A 22,136-nucleotide genomic window follows, 5' to 3' on the forward strand; every position below is an offset into this window, starting at 1 on the left:
TATATGTACACACACACACACACACAAACACATATATACACACACAAACAAACATATATATGTTATGTTTGTGTGTGTATATATATTTCCTCAAATTTCCCCAACCCCTTTTTCTGGCGCCCTCACCAAAGGTGTGCCACTTTTGTCCGCCTCCAAGCGCACCAAAAATCTTCCTCACGAATCTAGCCGCTCCCCAGCCTCTCCTCGGTCGCGGTGCAGCGTGGCCCAGTGGATTGGGGGCGGAGCCAGGTCCCGGCACCGCTGCACATGCACGCTAGAGTCTGCGTGCATGTGCAGCAGCTCCTGGCAGGCCGTTTCTGTGAGTGCATGCTGCAGGCTGTGTGGGAGGGGCCTGAAGCACGCCCTGGCTGAATGGGCTCCCTCATCGGCGGCCCACTGCGGTCCCTAAGGTAGGACTTCTATTTTTTATTTATTATTTACTGATTGATTGATTGCTTATTACTTTGGTCTTGGTGCTTTAGGTGCAGGGTTCCTTCTATTTTTTATTTGTTAATTAATTGCTTATTACTTTTTGTGCTTCAAATATATTTATGCTTCTTTAATGTTGTTGTGAAGGTGTTTAGTGCTTTGCAAGGTCCCCTTCACCCACCCCCCCCTCATCTCTGGCTGCCTGCGCTGATTTCTTAAGTCACCGCAAGGCTTTTCTGAACATACAAGAATGCCCACTTACGCTGGCCTAATTTAGTTTGGAGTAACTTTTAGCTGGCTAAACTGGCTTAAATGGCCAAAACAGGCGCAAGTGGCTGGTAACGCCCCCCCTTTTGAAAAAAAAAACGAACTAAAAAAAAAACTTAACTAACTCACTTACACCGGCGCAAATTAAATGGCCAGAATTGCAACTAAAAAGATACTCCAGAAAAATCAAGTTGCTCCAAAAAAAAAACGGAGCAACTCTTGGGGAAACTTGGGTCCATGGGCACAAACATGTACACACACACATACAGACACATACATGCCTATTTCCATCTGTGTTACATTGCCCGTCTCCGCCCTTGCCTCAGCTCATCTGTTGCTGAAATCCTCATCCAGCCTTTGTTACCTCCAGATTTGACTATTCCAACGTACTCCTGGCTGACCTCCCACATTCTACCCTCCATAAACCTGAAGTCATCCAAAACTCTGCGGCCCGTGTCCTAACTCGCACCAAGTCCCACTCACCCATCACCCCTGTGCTCGCAGTTAAGCAACGCTTCAATTTTAAATTTCTCATCCTGGTTTACAAATCCCTCCATGGCCTCGTCCCTCCCTATCTCTAATCTCCTCCAGCTCTACAACCCCTCGAAATATCTGCGCTGCTCCAATTCTGGCCTCGTGAGCATCCCTGATTATAATTGCTCCACCATTGGTGGCCGTGCCTTCTGCTGACTGGGCCCCAAGATCTGCAACTCCCTGTCTAAACCCCTCTGCCTCTCTTTCCTCCTTTAAGACACTCCTACCTCTTTGACTAAGCTTTCAGTCATCTGCCCTAAGAACAACTTGTGGCTCGGGACCAACTTTTGTTTGATAATCGATCCTATGAAGAGCCTTGGGATGTTTACTACATTAAAGGCGCTATATAAAAGCAAGTTGTTGTTTTGACACAATTTTCTCCCAGCAATTTTTTACATAAGTTATGGTTCCCTTTGGAGGTATAAAATGCCAACCTATAACAAACAGATCTCGGGGTATGATTTTGTCTGGTAGCATCTGGTATGTTTGCTTAACAGTTCCAGATTGTGCTACTTAACACGACCAATGAGGTAAATTAACTAAAATAGGAATTTTGTTCAAGCATGTTAACTAGCGGGAAAGAAGATTAAATCCTGTGGTATAATTTCACCAACAGGGTCAAGGAGCACGAGCAGTTGCATCTTCAAGTCCCACGTCACACAGATCCTGATCTGACCCCTGTTGCCCTGGGGAGTACAGAGTCGAGGCTGTGACCCACTCCAAGCCTTCGCGCCCTGTGTAGCCATCTACATACCCACAGTGGCCAAGCATCAGATGGTATACCATCCCCTCAACTGGTTTACCAGACTGATTCCAGGGATGGCAGGACTGATATATAAGGAAAAACTGGATCGACTAGGCTTATATTCACTGGAATTTAGAAGGATGAGAGGGAATCTCATAGAAATATATAAAATTCTGACGGGATTGGACAGGTTAGATGCAGGAAGAATGTTCCCGATGTTGGGGAAGTCCAGAACCAGGGGTCACAGTCTAAGGATAAGGGGTAAGCCATTTAGGATCGAGATGAGGAGAAACCTCTTCACTCAGAGAATTGTGAACCTGTGGAATTCTCTACCACAGAAAGTTGTTGAGGCCAGTTCGTTAGATATATTCAAAAGGGAGTTAGATGTGACCCATGCGGCTAAAGGGATCAAGGGGTATGGAGAGAAAGCAGGAATGGGGTACTGAAGTTGCATGATCAGCCATGATCATATTGAATGGCGGTGCAGGCTCGAAGGGCCGAATGGCCTACTCCTGCACCTATTTTCTATGTTTCTATGTTTCTAACCCCTGATGTCAGGAATGCTCCATAAAAACAAAGTGTACGGTACCCATTCCTGGGATGAGAGGGCTGTCTTATGATGCGAGATTGTGTAGAATGGGTCTACACTCTCTGGAGTTTAGAAGAATGAGAGGTGATCTCATTGAAACATATAAGATTCTGAGGGTGATTGACAGGGTAGAATCTGAGAGGTTGTTTCCCCCGGGGCTGGAGAGTCTAGAACTAGGGGGCACAGTCTCAGGATAAGGGGGCGGCCATTTAAGACAGAGATGAGGAGGAATTTCTTCACTCAAAGGGTTGTGAATCTTTGGAATTCTCTGCCCCAGAGGGCTGTGGCTGCTGAGTCTCTGAATATATTCAAGGCTGAGATAGATAGATTTTTGGAGTCGAGGGGAATCAAGGGATATGGAGATCGGGCAGGAAAGTGAAGTTGAGGTCGATGATCAACCATAATCTTATTGAATGGCGGAGCAGGCTCGAGAGGCCGTATGGCCTATCCCTGCTCCCATTTCTTATGTTCTTATGTAGTTTAGCAGTGATGCAACTGGGCCAGTAATCCAGAGGCCTGGGCTGCAATGCAGAGAGGGCAAGTTCAAGTTCCACCATGACATTTGGAGAATTTGAATTCAGTTCAAATACAATCTGGAAATGAGGAAAAATGGTGTCCGCAAAAGTGACCATGAAGCTATCGGAGTGTCATAACTGGTTCACTAATGTCCTTTTGAGGGAAGGAAACCTGCCGCCCACCTAGTCCGGTCTGGATGTGACTCTAGTCCCACACCAATGTGGTCGACACTTATCTGGCCTCTGAAGTGAGCTAGCAAGCCATTCGGTTGTATCGAACCACTAAAAGAATGGACGACAGCGGTTCACAAAGGCCCACCAGCTCCTTATCAGAGTAATTAGGGATGGGCAATAAATGCAGGCCTTGCCAGCGATGCCCACATCCCAGAGAATGTATCAAAATAAGTCCAGGGGCAGTCCAGCACAGGACAATCTTTGCCAAGGTGGATTAATAGCCTTGTAAATTATTTTACATCTAGAAATGTGCTTGACAAATGCTGCGCATTACCTGATTGGCTGAGGAAAAAGCAGACATCATCCCGGAAGACAGGCGTGCTTCGATCCAGGAAATCGCTGGAAAGTTCCACCATGACCGGCAGCTCGGTCAGCTCCTCCAGGATTTGGCGTGTCTGAGAGAGAGGAAGCAAGACACAGGAGGAAATGAGGTCAGATCCGTCAGCTCCCGTGTGGGACGTTAAACCACAACGGCAAATATTGTGGATTTTTTTTAACCTTATAAACTGCAATTTCCCTCCTTCTGAAGGCACCCACTCTTGCTTGGGCACAGCACCCAGGGAGCTAGCAGCCTTAGAATCACCGGGCCTGCGTTTGGTCGACTCACCGCCGGCTGCGGCCGAGTTTTCTTGGTGGTCTCGATGTTTTCAGGTCGCTCTCCCCGCCGAGCGAGTTTGGTCAGGCCCTCACGCCAGTGGGGAGAGTAGACCGCTGGCGATCGCCGGCGACAAATGTCCTCCCGCCCGTTGAGTCCCCAGCTAGGTCCGGGGCAGCGCTCTGCTCCAGCAGCAATAGGGGCCGCCGTGTGGAGGCAGGTCTGACCTGAACGGTAAGTATTAAGACCTGCAAAATAAGGTTAATGCACTTCTTTTCTTTATTCCTTTAGCAGGGATTTGGGTCGATGGGGCTCTCTGAAGGATTTCTGGTGTTTTTTTTTATTGTTTTGTAAAACTTTCCTTTTAGCCATTCTCCCCTCCCTGGTTCTTTGCCAAGGATCGCATTTGCCGCCCAGAATGGGACCTACTGCCGGCTGCCGCCCAGAATCGGCATGCAAGGCCCATTTTTTCCCGCCGGGCGGTTTTTCCCCACATTTTATCATGAAACTGCAGCCCAAAGTACCGTCAGGATCTTAGCGGCCCTTTCATTGGGCGGAACTTAGATCTCACCAAACTCGGAGCCTATAGAATCATAGAAATTTACAGCACGGAAGGAGGCCAATTCGGCCCGTCGTGTCTGCGCCGGCCTACCAAGAGCTATCCAGCCTAATCCCACTTTCCAGCTCTTGGTCCGTAGCCCTGTAAGTTACAGCACTTTAAGTACATATCCAGGTATTTTTAAAATGTGGTGAGGGTTTCTGCCTCTAACACCCTTTCAGGCAGTGAGTTCCAGACCCCCACCACCCTCTGGGTGAAGAAATTTCCCCTCAAATCCCCTCTAAACCTCCTACCAATTACTTCAAAATCTATGCACCCTGGTTGTTGACCCCTCTCCCAAGGGAAACAGGTCCTTCCTATCCACTAACCAGGCCCCTCATAATGTTATACACCTCAATCAGATCTCCCCTGATTGAGGTGTATAACAAAGAAAACAGACCCAGCATCTCCAATCTTTCCTCATGGCCAAAATTCTCCAGTCCAGGCAACATTTTTGTAAATCTCCTCTGCACCCTTTCCAGTGCCATCACATCGTTCCTATGGTACCCTGTAGCCTTTGAGTATCTCATCCAAGTGGCTATTCCTCACTTGGGTTTAAGATAGATTTCAGCACATGTCCTCCGTAATACAACAGTCTTCCTACAAACTTCCACAAACTTTTCTTATAGTTAACATAACAATACTCACACTACAAGGACACTCTCAAAGCCTCCCTGATAAAGTGCGACATCCCCACTGACACCTGGGAGTCCCTGGCCCAAGACCGCCCTAAGTGGAGGAAGTGCATCCGGGAGGGCGCTGAGCACCTCGAGTCTCATCACCGAGAGCATGCAGAAATCAAGCGCAGGCAGCGGAAAGAGCGTGCGGCAAACCAGACTCCTTGCCCACCCCTTTCCCTCAACCACTGCCTGTCCCACCTGTGACAGAGTCTGTGGCTCGCGTGTTGGACTGTTCAGCCACCAAAGAACTCACTTCAGGAGTGGAAGCAAGTCTTCCTCGATTCCGAGGGACTGCCTATGATGATGATGATGGTGACTATTTCAAAACTACAGCCGCTGATCTCAGTGAAAAGCTGTGGAACACCAGAGCTTCCTGACCAGCAATGCTAGGGTCGGTGCAATGGGTTTCTGACAATTTTCTACGCATTACAGGTAAGTTAAACTGTTAAAAGTTAAATCCCACTCAAGAGACTTGAGCACATAAATCTAGGCTGACACTCCAGTACAGTGCTGAGGGAGCGCTGCACTGTCGGAGGTGCCGACTTTCGGATGAGATGTTAAACCGAGGCCCCATCTGCTCTCAACCAACCACACTAGAACAGTTTATCTGGACATTATTACATCGCTGTTTCAGGGAGCTTGCTGTGCACAGATTAGTTGCCGCGTTTCCCACAGTGACTACATGTGTTTCCTACATTGCTAAACTTCAAGAATACTTCGTTGGCTGTAATGCGCTTTGGGACATCCTGAGGTTGTGGAAGGCGCTATATAAATGCAAGTTCTTTCTTTTCTTACACATTCAATTGACGGAATGAATGGAAAATAAACCATCAAATTAAACTTGGATTGGGCTAAAATGGGGACTTTGGTGTTAATGAAGGAACTAAAGGATTGCTGAAAATTTTAAGTTTTAACGGGAATTCGCTTATCCCCGATTTGCATGTTTGGGTGAACTATTGGACCACATGGGGCATCACACCCATGACAATCCTACTCTCACCCGACGTCCATCCAAGTGCACTTCCAGCAGGGATCGCAATCAGGAGCAGGAACCTTGCTCGATTTTACTCTCCCACCCGAACCGAGGGGTGGCAATTCCCACACCTCAGGTAACATAAGATTGGAGATTGACCCTGGGACCTTCACAGTCTAGGTCAAGCTCCACACCAAGGACTTGAGCGCATAAATCTAGCTGATGCTCTAGTGCAGTGCTGAGGGAGTGCTGCACTGTCGGAGGTGCCGTCTTTTGGATGAGACGTTAAACCGAGGTCCCATCTGCTCTCTCGGGTGGATGTAAAAGATCCCATGGCACTATTTTGAAGCAGCACGGGGGAGTTATCCCTGGTGTCCTGGCCAATATTTATCCCTCAATCAACATAACAAAAACAGATTATCTGTTCATTATCACTTTATTGTTTGTGGGAGTTTGCTGTGCGCAAATTGGCAGCCGCGTTTCCTACATTACAACAGTGACTACACTCCAAAAGTACTTCATTAGCTGTAAAGCATTTTGGGGCATCCTGAGGTTTTGAAAGGCGATATATAAATGCAAGTTCTTTGTTTCTTTCCTTTTATGTGTCGGGATTTTTAACGACTTGGCCTCACAAGAGGTTTGTTGTCATTTACATTTAAATGTTGCCATCAAATCAAATTTCGCTTGGCTGGGATTAAATCCACAGCACAGACAAACACATCGCTGGTCATGTGGATCAGCTCTCAATGAGGCAGGAGTACCTTCTACGCTATCACCTCGGAGTCAGAAGGTTGTGGGTTAAAGTCTCACTGCGAGGCACGGGAAAGTGTTTCGAAAGCCTGTAACATCCACACACAGAAAGTGTTGGAATGCCTTATTCCTTTGAGCTCAGGGTTCGCCTCCAAAGAGGGTGGCACTCGGTTTGATTGGCAGCTCAGCTGGCCAATCCCCAGATAAGGAGAGCTGGGAGGTGGGCTGAAGTCAAGCCCTTGGTGTCTAGCTAGGAAGAAAGAAGGAAAGGAAGGAAAGAGACTTGCATTTATATAGCGCCTTTCATGACTACCAGATCTCTTAAAGCGCTTTACAGCCAATGAAGTGCTTTTGGAGTGTAGTCACTGTTGTAATGTAGGAAACACGATAGCCAATTTGCGCACAGCAAGCTCTCACAAACAGCTATGTGATAATGACCAGATACTCTGTTTTTTTGGTTATGTTGATTAAGGGATAAATATTGGCCAGGGCATCGGGGACACCCTGCTCTTCTTCAACATAGTGCCATGGGATCTTTTACATCCACTTGAGAGCAGATGGGACCTCGGTTTAACTTCTCATCCGAACGACGGCACCTGTGACAGTGCAGCACTCCCTTAGCACTGCACTGGAGTGTCAGCCTAGATTTTTTGTGCTACAAGTACGTGCAGTGGGATTTAAATCCACAACCTTCTGACTCAGAGGTGATAGTGCTGCCCACTGCACCACGGCTGACAAGAGGGCAAAGAAAGGGATGTGGCATCTGTTTATGGGAGAGATCGGGGACACCGAACCTGGGAGGACTCGCAATTAATAGTAGGAGAAAGGATTACCGACTCCTTTAGCCTCGCACCATCATCGCTTTATCATTTATTCACTCCTGCCCAGCACATTATAATCAACGTTCCTTCCTCCTCCGCCTCTGCACTTGCTTAAAAACTGTTCAGCTCCAACATCTCCGAAGGTCGGCGACCTGAAATGTTAACTCAGTTTCTCTCCCACAGATGCTGAGCATTTCCCAGCATTTTCTGTCTTTACTTCGGAAATTTCTGACAGTCTGGTTCAGCGACTCAGTGCGCTGAGCCGCTGGGCCCTCAGGGATTGGCGAGCCGGTGGTGTTCTGTCTCACGGTGCAGTGCGGCGCAGCCCTGCCCGAGAATGCTCCTTGAGCAAAGACACCGGCCGATTGGGGACGGGAGCCCTCGGCAAAACACTGGTGGAAAACTCGTCGGCGAACCCAAGTCTTCATTAAAATTCTCCGTCGCTTTCGCCAAGCCAAACCGCCTCTGCACTGGCACACCGAGTGGTTCCAAGCGAGCTGCCGAACACAGACAGGAGCTGCAATAGGGCACGCTGCAGGACTAAAAAAAAACTTCAACCGATGCTGCTATATGACCCACGGTGTAGACAAGCAGAGGGCTGATGAAACAGCCAGACTACTGAACACCCAACTTCAAAACACGGGCTGGCAAAGTACAGGAGTACAATTGCTGTGCAGCAAACTATCAATTGTTCCTGCTCTGCTGGGCTCCGTGACCAGGGCAGGATTAAGGGCCGGGGGCAAACTGATCCAAATGGGCCGATAGTTATCTTTGTTCATGTTCATTATATTTCGTATATGATTCTGATTCTGAAAACATAGGCCAACAATGGAAACATATATTCTGTGACAATTAGGTATAAATTCTGGTTCTGGTAACATTGCAAAACTCGATTCCTATACATGTATGCAAATTTCTCTCAATAACGTGTGAAATAAAACAGACGAGTACATATTCTGTTCTGTATATCGGTACATTCGTGTATACAGGTACTTCTGTATATAGGTATAAACAAGTGAATCTATTTTCCTCGGTCTTGTTTTTCCTCTCTTATTGTCTATTCTATTCAGCCTATTTGGGAGGCCTTATATTTTTTTCCTATATTTTATTTGGTGGGCCTATGTTGTTTGGTGGGCCTGGGGCAGCAGCCCCAGCCGCCCCGTGGTTAATCTTAATCCTCCCCGCGGTTAATCCTCCCCGCGGTTAATCCTCCCCGCGGTTAATCCGCCCCGCGGTTAATCCTCCCCGCGGTTAATCCGCCCCGCGGTTAATCCTCCCCGCGGTTAATCCTCCCCGCGGTTAATCCGCCCCGCGGTTAATCCTCCCCGCGGTTAATCCGCCCCGCGGTTAATCCGCCCCTGCTGGTGATAGTGAAGCAGTTTCTGGGGGAGGTGCTGGATGGGGGAAGCAACCATCTTGTGGATCTTGACTGCACCACCATTTACATATGAATTAAATTTCGGGAGAGATAATTGTCTCATTATAATTGAGCAGGATTAATGAGGCATGCGGCCTTGTCAATGTGTGGGACAGTTTAGCGTGAGACAGTTCCCCACCCAGCTCCTTTCAAACGGGAGACAATTTGTCGCGATTAGACAACAGGCCGGGCCAGCTGTGTGCGGCAGGCTCCAGATACACACCAGTCATAAATTAGCCTCCAATTTATCCACATACATTGAGCACCACACACTGAATAATCGAACGGGCTTCAAAACAAAATACTGGCTTTCCGTCACACAGTAAACTACTGGCCGGAAATATTGGACATTGGTCGAAACATAGGATCAGGAGTCGGCCATTCAGCCCCTCGAGCCTGTTCCGCACGGATTGAGGGAAACAGATGCAGCACAAACATGTAGTCGCTTCAATAAACTGCAGTGCAATTTTGTACTTCTGCCTCCTCCCCAATCCAGCGTGCCCGCCCCCCCCCCCCCCGCCCCCCCCCACCCCAGGTAAAGTTGCCAACTTTTTATCCTATGCGCGGTCCCTTTAAATATCTTCCAGCGGCAACGGACGCCTGCGTGGGACCTCCCGATCGATGCACGGCCGAGCTCCCACGCACCTTTGGGGGGAAACGCTGGTTGCCAACCCACCAGCTTTGCCCTGGAGTCTCCATGAATTGAAGACTGATCTCCAGAGCACTGCAGCGAGCAAACACCCCGGGGGCAAATCATCGGGAGATTTTTAACACTTGCGTACTTTAAAAAAAAAATTCTTTGAACACTTTCACTTATTGAGTGATAAAGAAAGACCGAAGATGGGAAAGAGGGGCTGGCTGACTGAGGCCGGGAATCATCTAGTCGGGCTCTCATTGGCCGCGGGGGAGGCAGTGCGCCGCGAGGATGGACGTGTTGGTCGACAAATAGTGGAGGTGGCGCAGGTCATGTGATGAAACCTCCAGGGATAGGTCCAACTCGAGTTGGTAGCCCCACCCCTGGGGAAGGTGAATAATTCCGCGGCCTCCGACGACCTCACTCTGTCATTGGCCGGAGGAGCGGCGGGGTTGATCAAAGACCGCCGTGCATTGCCGTTTAATCCCGCCGCGCCCCGGCAGAACTCCGAGTGAGAGCCCTGACTCATGGTGTGTGGGACTCGGGCTTGCCTTAACAATCCTCGGAAGAACAGCACGCTGTGTGGCACTGCAGGTATCTAAAGGGAATTTTGTGTTGACCGAGAGAAGTCAGTAAAGCCCTCAAAACGGCTGAAATATTTTCTTACGCTAATGATCATTTTAATACAACAGTAGGGAGGATAGGTTAGAAAGGGTACACGCGCACACACAATGTGGTTTAAAATGCTTTGCAGTTCATTTTCTCCAAGAAAGAAAGACTTGCATTTATATATCTTTCACGACCTCCGGATGTCTCAAAGCGCTTTACAGCCAATGAAGTACTTTTGGAGTGTAGTCACTGTTGTAATGTGGGAAATGCAGCAGCCAATTTCACGCACAGCAAGCTCCCGCAAACAGCAATGTGATGATGACCAGATAATCTGTTTTAGTGATGTTGATTGAGGGATAAATATTGGCCCCAGGACACCGGGGATAACTCCCCTGCTCTTCTTCGAAATAGTGCCATGGGATCTTTTACATCCACCTGAAAGGGCCTCGGTTTAACGTCTCAATCGAAAGATGATACCCTCAGAGAGTGCAGCACTCCCTCAGTACTGCACTAAAGTTTCAGCCTAGGTTTACGCGCTCAAATCTCTGGAGTGGGACTTGAACCCACAACCTTCTGACTAAGAGGTGAGAGTGCTGCTGACACCAAGGGTCTGGCCCAACCGACTGCCCTGATCTGTTGGGCGAGACTGGGTCTCGGGATTTGATCCTTAACCTTATTTTTAAAAAAGCAACTGGTTCACTGATGTCCTTCAGGGAAGGAGACCTGCCGTCCTTACCCGGTCTGGCCAATATGTGACTCCAATCCCACACCAAAGTGCCTGATTCTCAGCTACCCTGTGAAGTGGCTCAAGTAGGCTCACCCCACCTTGTGAGGGTGTCTAGGGATGGCCAATAAATACTGGCCTTGCCAGCAACGCCCACAGCCGGAGAATGAATATAAAACAAAGACAAACCATGCAAGATCAAATAGAAAATAAGCTGGACTGTCAGTAATGTTGGGATTGTCATAAAATGGTCTTAGCAAAACCTGAATTTAGTGCTTATTGTAACATATTCAAAAGATATAAGATTTCAAAGACAATAATGAAAGCATACCGCCAGTCCAGTGTGATAACTTGTTCCACAAGCAATAATTAATAAGCGCCTGCATCTTCGGATTTCCTTAATTGAATCCTTTAGCCCGCCGAGGATCACTAAGAGGCAACAGTGATACAAGTTACAATCTTAAGGCTGAAACAAACATACTGGTCAACTTCTGCGGTGTCATTAGACACCAATCAAGATATTTTCCTTCTTCGAATGACTGAAACTCAAGACCGACCATCAATAAGAGAGCAATCTGACATCAGTTATCAGCAAGGCCAATACTTTTTTTTACATTGGTCATCGGCATTTTTGAATTAGCTGGTGCATCAAGAAAATGACAGGCCTGGAGTTTCCTCTGTGTCTGTAGCCAGAGCTGCCCGTAATCTGGGCATTAAGAATAACAACACCACCTAAAGACAAGATCTCCAAACATGTATCGATCTCAGCCTTGAATATACGCAAAGACTCTGCAATTCTCTGCCCCAAAGAGCTGTGAATGCTAAGATTCACAACCCTCTGAGTGAAGAAATTCCTCCTCACCTCAGACTTGAAAGGCCGACCCCTTATATGAAGATAAGAATTAGGAGCAGGAGTAGGCCATAAGGTTGTGTTATATTGGTTTACTGCCACCAGGAGTCTCTAATACACATTATGATTAATCTACAATATTCAATTTATAGTGTATACCAATGAGAGAGAATCAGTAATATACAAGGTTATTTTGGGCACTTAGGGAATCAAGGGATATGGGGATCGGGCGGGAAAGTGGAGTTGAGGTCGATGATCAGCCATGATCTTATTGAATGGTGGAGCAGGCTCGAGGGACAGTATGGCCTACTCCTGCTCCTATTTCTTATGTTCTTAAACTAATTGTGTGGCTTAAAAAGATAGGGGAAGTTTGGACATGAGTGAATTACCCACGGAACTACAACACTCCCAAGGCTCCTTAATCTTTGACATCCGTCCATCAAACCCTCCATCCAAACGAATACCCGCCCACTAAACTGACCATGCCCCCTGTAAGATTGTTGTATGTTTCAATGAGATCACCTCTCATTCTTCTAAACTCTAGAGAACATAGGCCTCGTCTACTCAATCCCTCCTCATAGGACAATTCCCCCAGCCCAGGCAGTCTCGAGCTGGTCCCTAATGGACGTGACCCGAGCACAAAAACTGCTCCGTAATTGGGCCCTAAAAAGCTGTTTCAGCTAGACTACGGGGCAGGCGAATCAAGAAATGGAAAAATGACAGAGTGCTGTGGGAGAGCAGAGAGAAAGCTTCAGTCACAAGCCAGCTGGCAGTGTGGAATCTGGAGCAGGATCCCTTAATGCTGACACTGCCAACCAGAAATAGTAAAGTTTTCATATCCGATCCACAACAATCCTTCATTTGATGACCACAAAATTCCCCCAAATCAAAAAGTGGTAAAGACAAAAAACGTTTGGAAAACATGCAGTCTCAGGAATATCTCAAGACTGAGTCATGACATGTCAGCCGTGGCTCAGTGGGCAGCACTCTCGCCTCTCAGTCAGGAGGTTGTGGGTTCAAGTCCCACTCCAGAGACTTGAGCACCAAAATCTAGGCTGACACTCCAGTGCAGTGCTGAGGGAGTGCTGCACAGTCAGAGGTGCCGTCTTTCAGATGAGATGTTAAACCCTGCCTGCTCTCTCAGGTGGATGCAAAAGGTTCCACGGCACTATTTCGAAGAAGAGCAGGGGAGTTCTCCCTGGTGTCCTGGCCAATATTTATCCCTCAATCAACATCACTAAAACAGATTATCTGGTCATTATCACGTTGCTGTTTGTGGGAGCTTGCTGTGTGCAAATTGGCTGCTGCGTTTCCTACATTACAACAGTGACTACACTCCAAAAGTACTTCATTGGCCGTAAAGCGCTTTGGGACATCCCGAGGTTGTGAGAGGCGCTATAGAAATGCAAGTCTTTCTTTTTTTTAATGTTTTGTAGTTGGCCTGCATTATGCAGTAAAATATAAAGCACTAAACAGCTGTGGTCACCTAATTTTACCGTTAAAATATTAACATACGACCTGTTCCACTGAATGAAAATGAAATGAAAGTAAAAAGGGATAATGAATAATCAGGAATTTTGAGTTGGTTCATAAGGGGAGAGAGAAGCTATATTAATAAAATTCACTGCTTTCCATTCACACTCCAGTTATAATATTTGCATAGTAAGTTGAATTATTTGGGTTGAATGAGTAGCATTATACGAGTAGAGCGACGTTTCAAATGCCTTTTAGGTTGAGTTACACCATTACATGAGCCTTCTCTTTCCCTGCTGCTAATAGTGACTGGCTTCTCTCCTGAAGATCTGCTGAGTGTGGACTGTGTTAGCTGAGTGTGGACTGTGTTAAATGAGCAGGTTGTCCCACTCAGGGGCGGGGGGGAAAAGAGGGAAGTAAACACAAACTGTTTAAATCTGTGCCGTTTCACATGTGAGGACCCAAAGTCACGCCATCACTGTTGCTTAAACCAATGCTCTCTCTAAGTTTTCTTCCCCGTGCGTGGTCCCTTTAACTGACTGTGCGGCACATTCCGGTTTTCTCGTGTGCGCGGTTTCTTCCACGTAAAAGCCGGTGAGCGGCCTGCGCGGGACCTCTAGACTGCTGCGCGACCACGCGGCTTATCAGCAACGTCGTTTCTAACTAGCCAGTAACAGAGGCAAATAAAGCACAAGAGTGGTCTATCCCATCCTCTTATTTGGGGAGAGGGGGCAGGGTCATGCCTCCCCAAGAATGTCGGAGACATGGACCTTACCATACATAATTACAGAGGACTCCATCTTAGAGTGTAACCTTGTACGTTACTGATTCTCTGCTGCAAGATGTTGGTGTACACTATAAGTCGAATATTGTGGATTAATTACAATGTGTATTAGAGACTCCTAGTGGCAGAACACCAATATAGCACAACCTTATCTTAAGGTGGTGTTACTCTTTAAACCGCCAATGCTCCATGGTCCATGCCAGGGGTAAAAAACATTCGCTGACCTCAAGTCGCAGCAATGCTGGTCCCTCTTATGAGACTTTTTCCAGCAGAATGCACAAGATCTGCTCTACGGTGTCCCATTAAACCACTCCTTCTGTGCCGTAAGCTACAAGAGGCTCTGCTGAAACCCTCATCCATGCCTTTGTTACCTCTGGACTTGACTACTCCAAAGCATTCCTGGCTGGCCTCCCACATTCTACCCTCGGTAAACTTGAGGTGATCGAAAACTCGGCTGCCCGTGTCCTAACTCGCACCAAGTCCCACTCACCCATCACCCCTGTGCTCGCTGACCTAAATTGGCTCCCGGTTATGCAAAGGTGAGAATCACCTTTGTTTACAAATCGCTCTATGGCCTCACCCCTCCTTGTCTGTGTAATGTCCTCCAGACCAACAACCACCCCTCCCCCCCACCCCCGAAGTGTCTGCGCTCCTCTAATTCTGCCCTCGAGCATCCCTGATTATAATCGCTAAACCATTGGTGGCCGTACCTTCTGTTACCTAGGCCCTAAGCTCTGGAACTTCCTGCCTAAACCTCCCCGCCTCTTTTCCTCTCTTTCCTCCTTCAAGACGCTCCTTAAAACCTACCTCTTTGACCAAGATTTCCTGCCCTCATTTCTCCTTATATGGCTTGGTGTCAAATTTTTGCCTTATAACACTCCAGCGAAGCATCTTGGAACGTTTTACTATGTTAAAGGCGATATATAAATACAAGTTGTTGTTGTTGAGGCACCTTAGCTTACGATTCAAGAGAGAACGGCCTGGAATTTCCGCTGCTTTGAGAGAGGAGCGAAAGCCTACCAGGGAAACGGCGGCGACGGCTTTTAGCGACATTCACTGAGATGTTCCGCCAACCTCCTGCTGAAGATACGACAGGCGATCGGAGAAACTCTGCGGAACAAGGGTGGGAGGAGGCTCGTGTGGAGCATAAACACTGGCATGGACCAGTTGGGCCGAAGTGTCCTGTTTTTCTGCTGTACATGTAATTCGATGTAACACCTCTGGAATTCCAGGGCCAGCATGAGTAAGGACCAGTTTGTTTCAGCTCGCAGATTAAGAGTAAATAAACGTTGTGCTCCACTGGACGGAAAGCCTCAATAGGGCCAGTGCACCACACCAGCCACGATTGTTGTCTTGGTTGTATTGGCCACGTGCGCTGCTGCTGAACACAGGAGAGGGCAGAACGCCACACGCAAAACCCCAAATGTCAACGGAACTTCTGAAGATTAAGAAGAGACCACAGGATAGCCAGCTATTCTCAATAGATCAACTTGGTTTAGTCGCGGCGTTCTCAGTTCTTGAGTGAGAAGATTGTGGGTTCAAAGTCCCACCTCAGGACATTTGCACAAGGTCCCACACTTCAGCACAGCACCGAGGAAGTGGAGAATTATTGGCGACGTCGGAGGAGATGTTAATGGACGGATAAGGTGCGATCGGTCCCGTCCACCCATCCAAGTCCCACTCCAGGGATTTGAGCACAAAATCTAAGCTGGCACTCCAGTGCAGTACTGAAGGAGTGCTGCACTGTTGGAGGTGCCGTCTTTCAGATGAGATGTTAAACCGAGGCCCCATCAGGTGGACCTCAATAACCCCATGGAGATTGGAGGGGGTTTAGATGGGGGGGGGGGGCAGGTCGGAGGCTGGAGGGGGAGAGATTGGAGGCCGGGAGACAATCGGAGGTTGGAGGGGGAGGTGAGGGGTGGGGGGGGGAAGAGCGGAAGCTGGGCAGAGATCAGAGAGGGATTGGAGGCTTGAGTTGGGGGGGGTGGGGGAGGAGGCGGAAGGTTGGAGGGCCGGGGGCGTGGATGGAGATCGGAAGGGTCAAGGGGAGACCGGAGGCCGCAGCTGGGGAGCGCAGAGAAGGGAGCGAGGGAGGGATCGGAAAAGCTGGCTCAGTGTAAGATTGTGGCTCGGGAGGGGTGGATGGCCAATCGTGGGAGTGGTTTACAGGCTGAGCTTGGTGAGCCGGGGCAGGAAGCACTTGTGCTCCTCCTGGCCCAGAAGCAGTGCTGGAAAGGCACTTACCTGCTGAATCCAGCAGGCCCGCCTCCCCTTTAGCTGCCAGGTTTCCCAAACCTGGGAAACCCAGCTGGCCAGGGTTAAACCTAAAATGGAGAAAAAAAGAGAGACGCACAGCCTAATTGAAATATTGAAATGAGCGACCCATCTCCCTGGAGTGGGTTTGTGGCCACCTTTGCCCGGTCTCCTTTACAACCAGAAGTGGGTGGATTGGAGGTTTACAACATTTTAATAGCGCCCCCCGACCCCAACCCACCCAATTTTGGGGGTTAAAAATTCCTCCCAATGCCCTAGATGGGCGTAAAATCCAACTGATTCAGTAATGCCCTTCAAGGATGGGCGTCTTCCACACCTACCCAGTCTGGAATCATAAGCAGACGCTAAATGCCCTCAGAGCCACTCGGGTGTGGGCAATAAAGGCTGCCTTGAGAGCGTCACTCACATTCCAAGAGCAAATTAAAAAAATAAACAATTGCATTTTTAAAAAATATGATTTTTACACTCTGAAGATTGTCCTCAAATGGCACCCATTGTCAGAAGTGGTTCCAGCTCATACATTTCTTAAAGGGACAGGCAGCGATTCAATTCTCTCTCGCCTCTTCCCCGCCATTTGTTCCCAGGAATTTCCAGCACGGTCCGCTCTTTAGTCAACGCGGTAGAAAGTGCAACTTCCGAGAATCTGAATGTTGAAATGTCGAGTTCGCTGAAGTTTTCAGTGTTCGCTCTTACCTGTGTTATTCTCAAAATTGACTCTTCCCCTCATGGTGTTTACAACCGATTCTGGCTGTTCAAAGATTTCTTTCTGCATAAAGGAACTGTAGCTTCCTGTGAAAAGGTCAGGCAGAATAATCACATGAAAATGTATTCAATAAAAAAAAGGTCAAACGGTTTTGTGCAGGAGGACAACAAACTCTCAGGGCTATGCTTGTAATAATTAATCAAGATCCTGTGCCGGGCTCATGTTTAGTATTCGTGATTCAGTGGATACCCCTCGCTGTCAAAATCCATCTAAATATGTACGTTTTAAGGCTTGACATCCTCGTCTCATTTTAAGATGCATCTACAACAAGGTTAGCTTTAGTGCAAAGCAGCTGTTATGGGAGCCTGTTGGTTCTGATAGTGAACTAGCAACTCGGAGATCACAAGCTCAAATCTCACAATGGCAAGGTATGCCTTTGTTACCTCTAGACGTGACTATTCCAGCGCATTCCTGGCTAGCCTCCCACATTCTACCCTACGTAAACTGGAGGTGATCCAAAACTCGGCCGCCCATGTCCTAACTCGCACTAAGTCACGATCACCCATCACCCCCTGTGCTACCTGACCTACACTGGCTCCCGGTTAAGCAATGCCTCGATTTCACAATTCTCATCCTGGTTTACAAATCTCTCTATGGCCTCGCCCCTCCCTATCTCTGTAATCTCCTTCAGCCTCACAACCGCCAACCCCCCAAGATTCTACGCTCCTCTAATTCTGCCCTCTTGAGCATCCCTGATTATAATCACTCAACCATTGGTGGCCGTGCCTTCTGTTGCCTAGGCCCTAAGCTCTGGAACTCCCTTCCTAAACCTCTCAGCCTCTCCACCTCTCTTTCCTCCTTTAAGACGCTCCTTAAAACCTACCTCTTTGACCAAGCTTTTGGTACCTGCCGTAATTTCTTCTTATGTGGCTCAAGGTCAAATGTATTTGTTTTGTCTTATAAAGTGGCTTGAGACGTCTTACTACGTTAAAGGCGCTATATAAATACAAGTTGTTGTTGTTACATGAAGATATCAAGAAATCTGGTCATTTGTGACTATGAAAGCTGCTGAATTCATCATCAATACCCAACTGGTTCACAAATGTCATTCAGGGAAGAATTCTGCCACTCCTACTCAACCTGGACTACACTGGACTCCAGTCCCACACTAACTCTTAATGGACAACTAGGGATGGGCAATATAAAAACATAGACTTGCATTTATATGGCGCCTTTCATGACCACCGGACATTCCAAAGCACTTTACAGCCAATGAAGTACTTTTGGAGTGTAGTCACTGTTGTGATGTTGGAAACGCGGCAGCCAATTTGCGCTCAGCAAGCTCCCACACACAGCAATGTGATAATGATCAGATAATCTGTTTCTGTGATGCTGATTGAGGGATAAATATTGGTCAGGACTCCCGGGATAACTCCCCTGCTCTTCTTTGAAATAGTGCCACGCAATCTTTTACATAAGAACATAACAATTAGGAGCAGGGGTAGGCCATTCGGCCCCTCGAGCCTGCTCCGCCATTCAATATGATCGTGGCTGATATTCTACCTCAACTCCACTTTCCTGCACTATCCCCATATCCTTGATTCCCTTAATACTCAAAAATCTATTGATCTCTGTCTTGAATATTCTCAAAGACTGAGTCTCCACAGCCTTCTGGGATAGAGAATTCCAGAGATTCACCAGCCTGAGTGACGAAGTTTCTCATCATCTCAGTCCTAAATGGCCAACCCCTTATTCTGAGACTGTGACCTCTGGTTCTAGATTCCCCAGCCAAGGGAAACATCCTCCCTGCACCCGAGAGGGCAGACGAGACCTTGGTTTAACGTCTCATCCGAAAGACAGCACGTCGGACAATGTAGCACTCCCTCAGCACTGCACTGGAGTGTCAGCCGAGATTTTTGTGCTCAAGTCTCTGGAGTGGGACTTGAACCCATGACCTTCTGACTCGGAGGCTGGCTTCCAATGTCACATACATCCCACAAAGAAATAAAAGCTGAGCTAGGATGCGGGCTGCCCTAATACTATGATTGCAGTGTTGGGCTGAATTGTGACATTACTGCACTGCATCAGATCCAGTGATTAGTGATTACAGCCTCCAGACTTCCCACCATTTCGCACCGCTATTCCGTACACTTTATATATACACAGACAGGCACTTGCCAGTTTTTAGTCAGCATGCACGGACAGAAGAATCACAGAATTGCAAGCATAATCGGAGATACTGATACCATATTCCAATCTGCATTTCCCCTCCTGGGTTCAATGGTCTAAAAATGGTACTGGGGCCAAATCAGTAAATAGATCAAACGTGAAGCTATTGGGTAAATTGAAAAGAGTGAAGACCTCAAATACAGGCAATGCAGAAATTCAATGGGAGGTGAATGATGAGCTGGAGGAGTTGGATGGCCATTGCTCAATGATGCTCCATCTATACTCGGGCAACTCCCTCAACTAAACATTATAAAATTACCGACAGACATCTGGCAATGCTCCTGACACCGTCTTGGACCAAACAGATGTGCTAGTAGCAAAATAGAATACAGCTATGATTTTTTAAGTAGATTTTTTTTGAATATATTTGATTTGAGAATTGATATTCGCTTATCTTTAATTAGATTCCACCCCTCATAGAATCATAGAATGGTTGCAGTACGGAAGGAGGCCATTCGGCCCGTCGAGCCCGTGCTGGCTCTCTGCAAGAGCACCTCAGCTAGTCCCAACCCCCCCGCCCCCACCCCGCCCTTTCCCCGCAACCCTGTAATTTTTTTTTCTTTCAGGTACTTATCCAACTCCCTTTTCAAAGCCACCATCGAGTCTGCCTCCACCACTCTGTCAGGCAGTGCGTTCCACATCCTAACCACTCGCTGCGTGAAAAAGTATTTTTGCTACTCATTTACTGCTAGCCTGTCCTAATTCAATTGTATTCCCCTTCATTTCTGCTCTCCCTGTTTCTTGCCCCAGCTCCTGGAACTAAGGTGAATTGAGGTGATGGAGATCTGGTTTCTTAACGCAATGAGATGCTGTGATCTGGAACGCACTGCCTGAAGGGGTTGCAGAGGCAGATGCAATACTAACTTTCAAACAAGAATTGGATAAATATTTGACAATGAAAAATTTGCAGGGCTATTGAAGAATTTGAAGAATGAGAGAGTGGAACTAATTGGACAACTCTTCCAAAGAGCGGGCACAGGCACGATGGCCTCCTTCTGTGCTGTAAGATTCTGGTTCTAGAATACTGAAGATCAGACAATAGTTATAAAAGCCAAGACTTTCAAACATTAGTATAACTCAACCAGTCAGTCACTTGGATTACTTCCTTATAAACATTTCTAGGCATCCATTAGCTTCTGAGTAAATGGACAAAGATTGACGGTGATTCTTTGGTGCACTCGCTCACAGGATAGCTGGAGCGGGGTAAATACAAACTTTCATACCGTCATATTCTGAGGGGAGGCCAGGGCAAAACAGTGGGGTATCTAACCAGCGAATGGGAAGGCCGGGGGCACCAGTCGCCAATACTGCCGCAGATTCTGTCCGGGTTTGCCGCCGCCCTCACCTTTCATCATCTGCTGCAGCTCCACCTGCAGTGTCTGGATACCACGGGCAGGGCAGTCACTTGCCGCGCGCTTGACCCGGTGAATAGAGAGACAGCCGTCAATCACCGCCGCCACGTCATCATCCTCCAGGAAAATGGCTCGGTTTGTGTGCTCAATGATCGTGCTGTAAAATCAAACACCATCGTGACAAACTCCCCATGAATGGACAACACTGGTGACTAGACCCCGTGAATGAACAATAACTTTCAAAAGGAGTTTTTTTTTTATACATAAAACTTGCGAAAATCCGTTCCGCCCACCACAAAACATCAGGAGTTCTAATCATAAATAACCTGAAGAGAAAAGTAATTCCGGCCTGTTGGCCTACGAAGCCTCTCAATTCTGACTCCACGTGTGTTTATTCTACCACATGATTTCCTCCCTTCTCCTTGTTAATCACTGATTTTGAAAATCACTCATTTCTAGGGCTGTCAACTGATTAAAACAATTAATTTTATGATTATAAATGTTAATCTCAGTGATTTTTGTTTTAAATCGCATATTTAACTGATCCCAGCGTCGCCGGTGTTGCTAAGTATTTATGTTATCGCCCTGCTGCCACGTTGGTTATATTGGTGTCAGTTTTGGCCGGTGTGCCAATATCAGCCTGGTCTTTACTGTCACAGGGGGTAATTTGACTGCTAGGACTAAAGTTGATTATAAGCTGGATAAATGAGTATAAGGAGCTTTGGTGGAGTTAACCACATAACACAGACAGTCAGTCACAGGTTCTCAATTATTCCCAGCCTTTGGTAAAGGTCATGAGTCCCTGAGTAGATGTTCATTGCAACTGACTGGATGGAGTGTTGCTTGATCAGAAAATGTGTTTCCAAATAGCTCTGGCTTTCTCATTCCCACCCATCGCCCTACTCCCTCCTCTCACAGGCTTTGCAGTGTCAGCTGTGGCTCAGTGGGTAGCACACTCGCCTCGGAGTCAGAAGGTTGTGGGTTCGACTGCCACTCCAAGTGAGCCCATAATCTAGGCTGACACTCTGGTGCAATGCTGAGGGAGTGCTGCACTGTCGGAGGTGCCGTCTTTCGAGGCTGAGGCCCCGTCTGCTCTCTCAGGTGAACGTAAAAGATCCCATGGCAGTATTTTGAAGAAGAGCAAGGGAGTTATCCCCGGTGCCCTGGGGCCAATATTTATCCCTCAATCAACATGGCCAAAAACAGATTATCTGGTCATTATCACATTGCTGATGGTGGGCGCTTGCTGTGCACAAATTGGCTGCTGCGTTTCCCACAGTACAACAGTAACTGTACTTCAGTGGCTGTAAAGCGCTTTGAGATGTCCAGTGGTCGTGAAAGGCGCTATATAAATGCA

General features: G+C 47.6%; 1 protein-coding gene across 5 annotated transcripts in view; it reads right to left on the reverse strand.

Moving 5' to 3' along the window:
• The window catches only part of LOC139234902 (glutamine--fructose-6-phosphate aminotransferase [isomerizing] 1-like), a 92,388-nt gene that overhangs the window by 22,711 nt on the left and 47,541 nt on the right, over window positions 1-22,136 (reverse strand). For all 5 annotated transcript variants that reach the window (XM_070865767.1, XM_070865764.1, XM_070865766.1 and 2 more), the window contains 4 exons: window positions 20,773-20,936; window positions 17,189-17,284; window positions 11,446-11,543; window positions 3,588-3,708 (listed from right to left, as the gene is read on the reverse strand). In XM_070865767.1, the coding sequence (XP_070721868.1) occupies window positions 3,588-3,708; window positions 11,446-11,543; window positions 17,189-17,284; window positions 20,773-20,936 (479 nt within the window). The remainder of the gene's footprint in view (window positions 1-3,587; window positions 3,709-11,445; window positions 11,544-17,188; window positions 17,285-20,772; window positions 20,937-22,136) is intronic.

This window comes from Pristiophorus japonicus, chromosome 22 (genome assembly GCF_044704955.1).
Source record: "Pristiophorus japonicus isolate sPriJap1 chromosome 22, sPriJap1.hap1, whole genome shotgun sequence".
Classification (NCBI taxonomy): Eukaryota; Metazoa; Chordata; class Chondrichthyes; family Pristiophoridae; genus Pristiophorus; species Pristiophorus japonicus.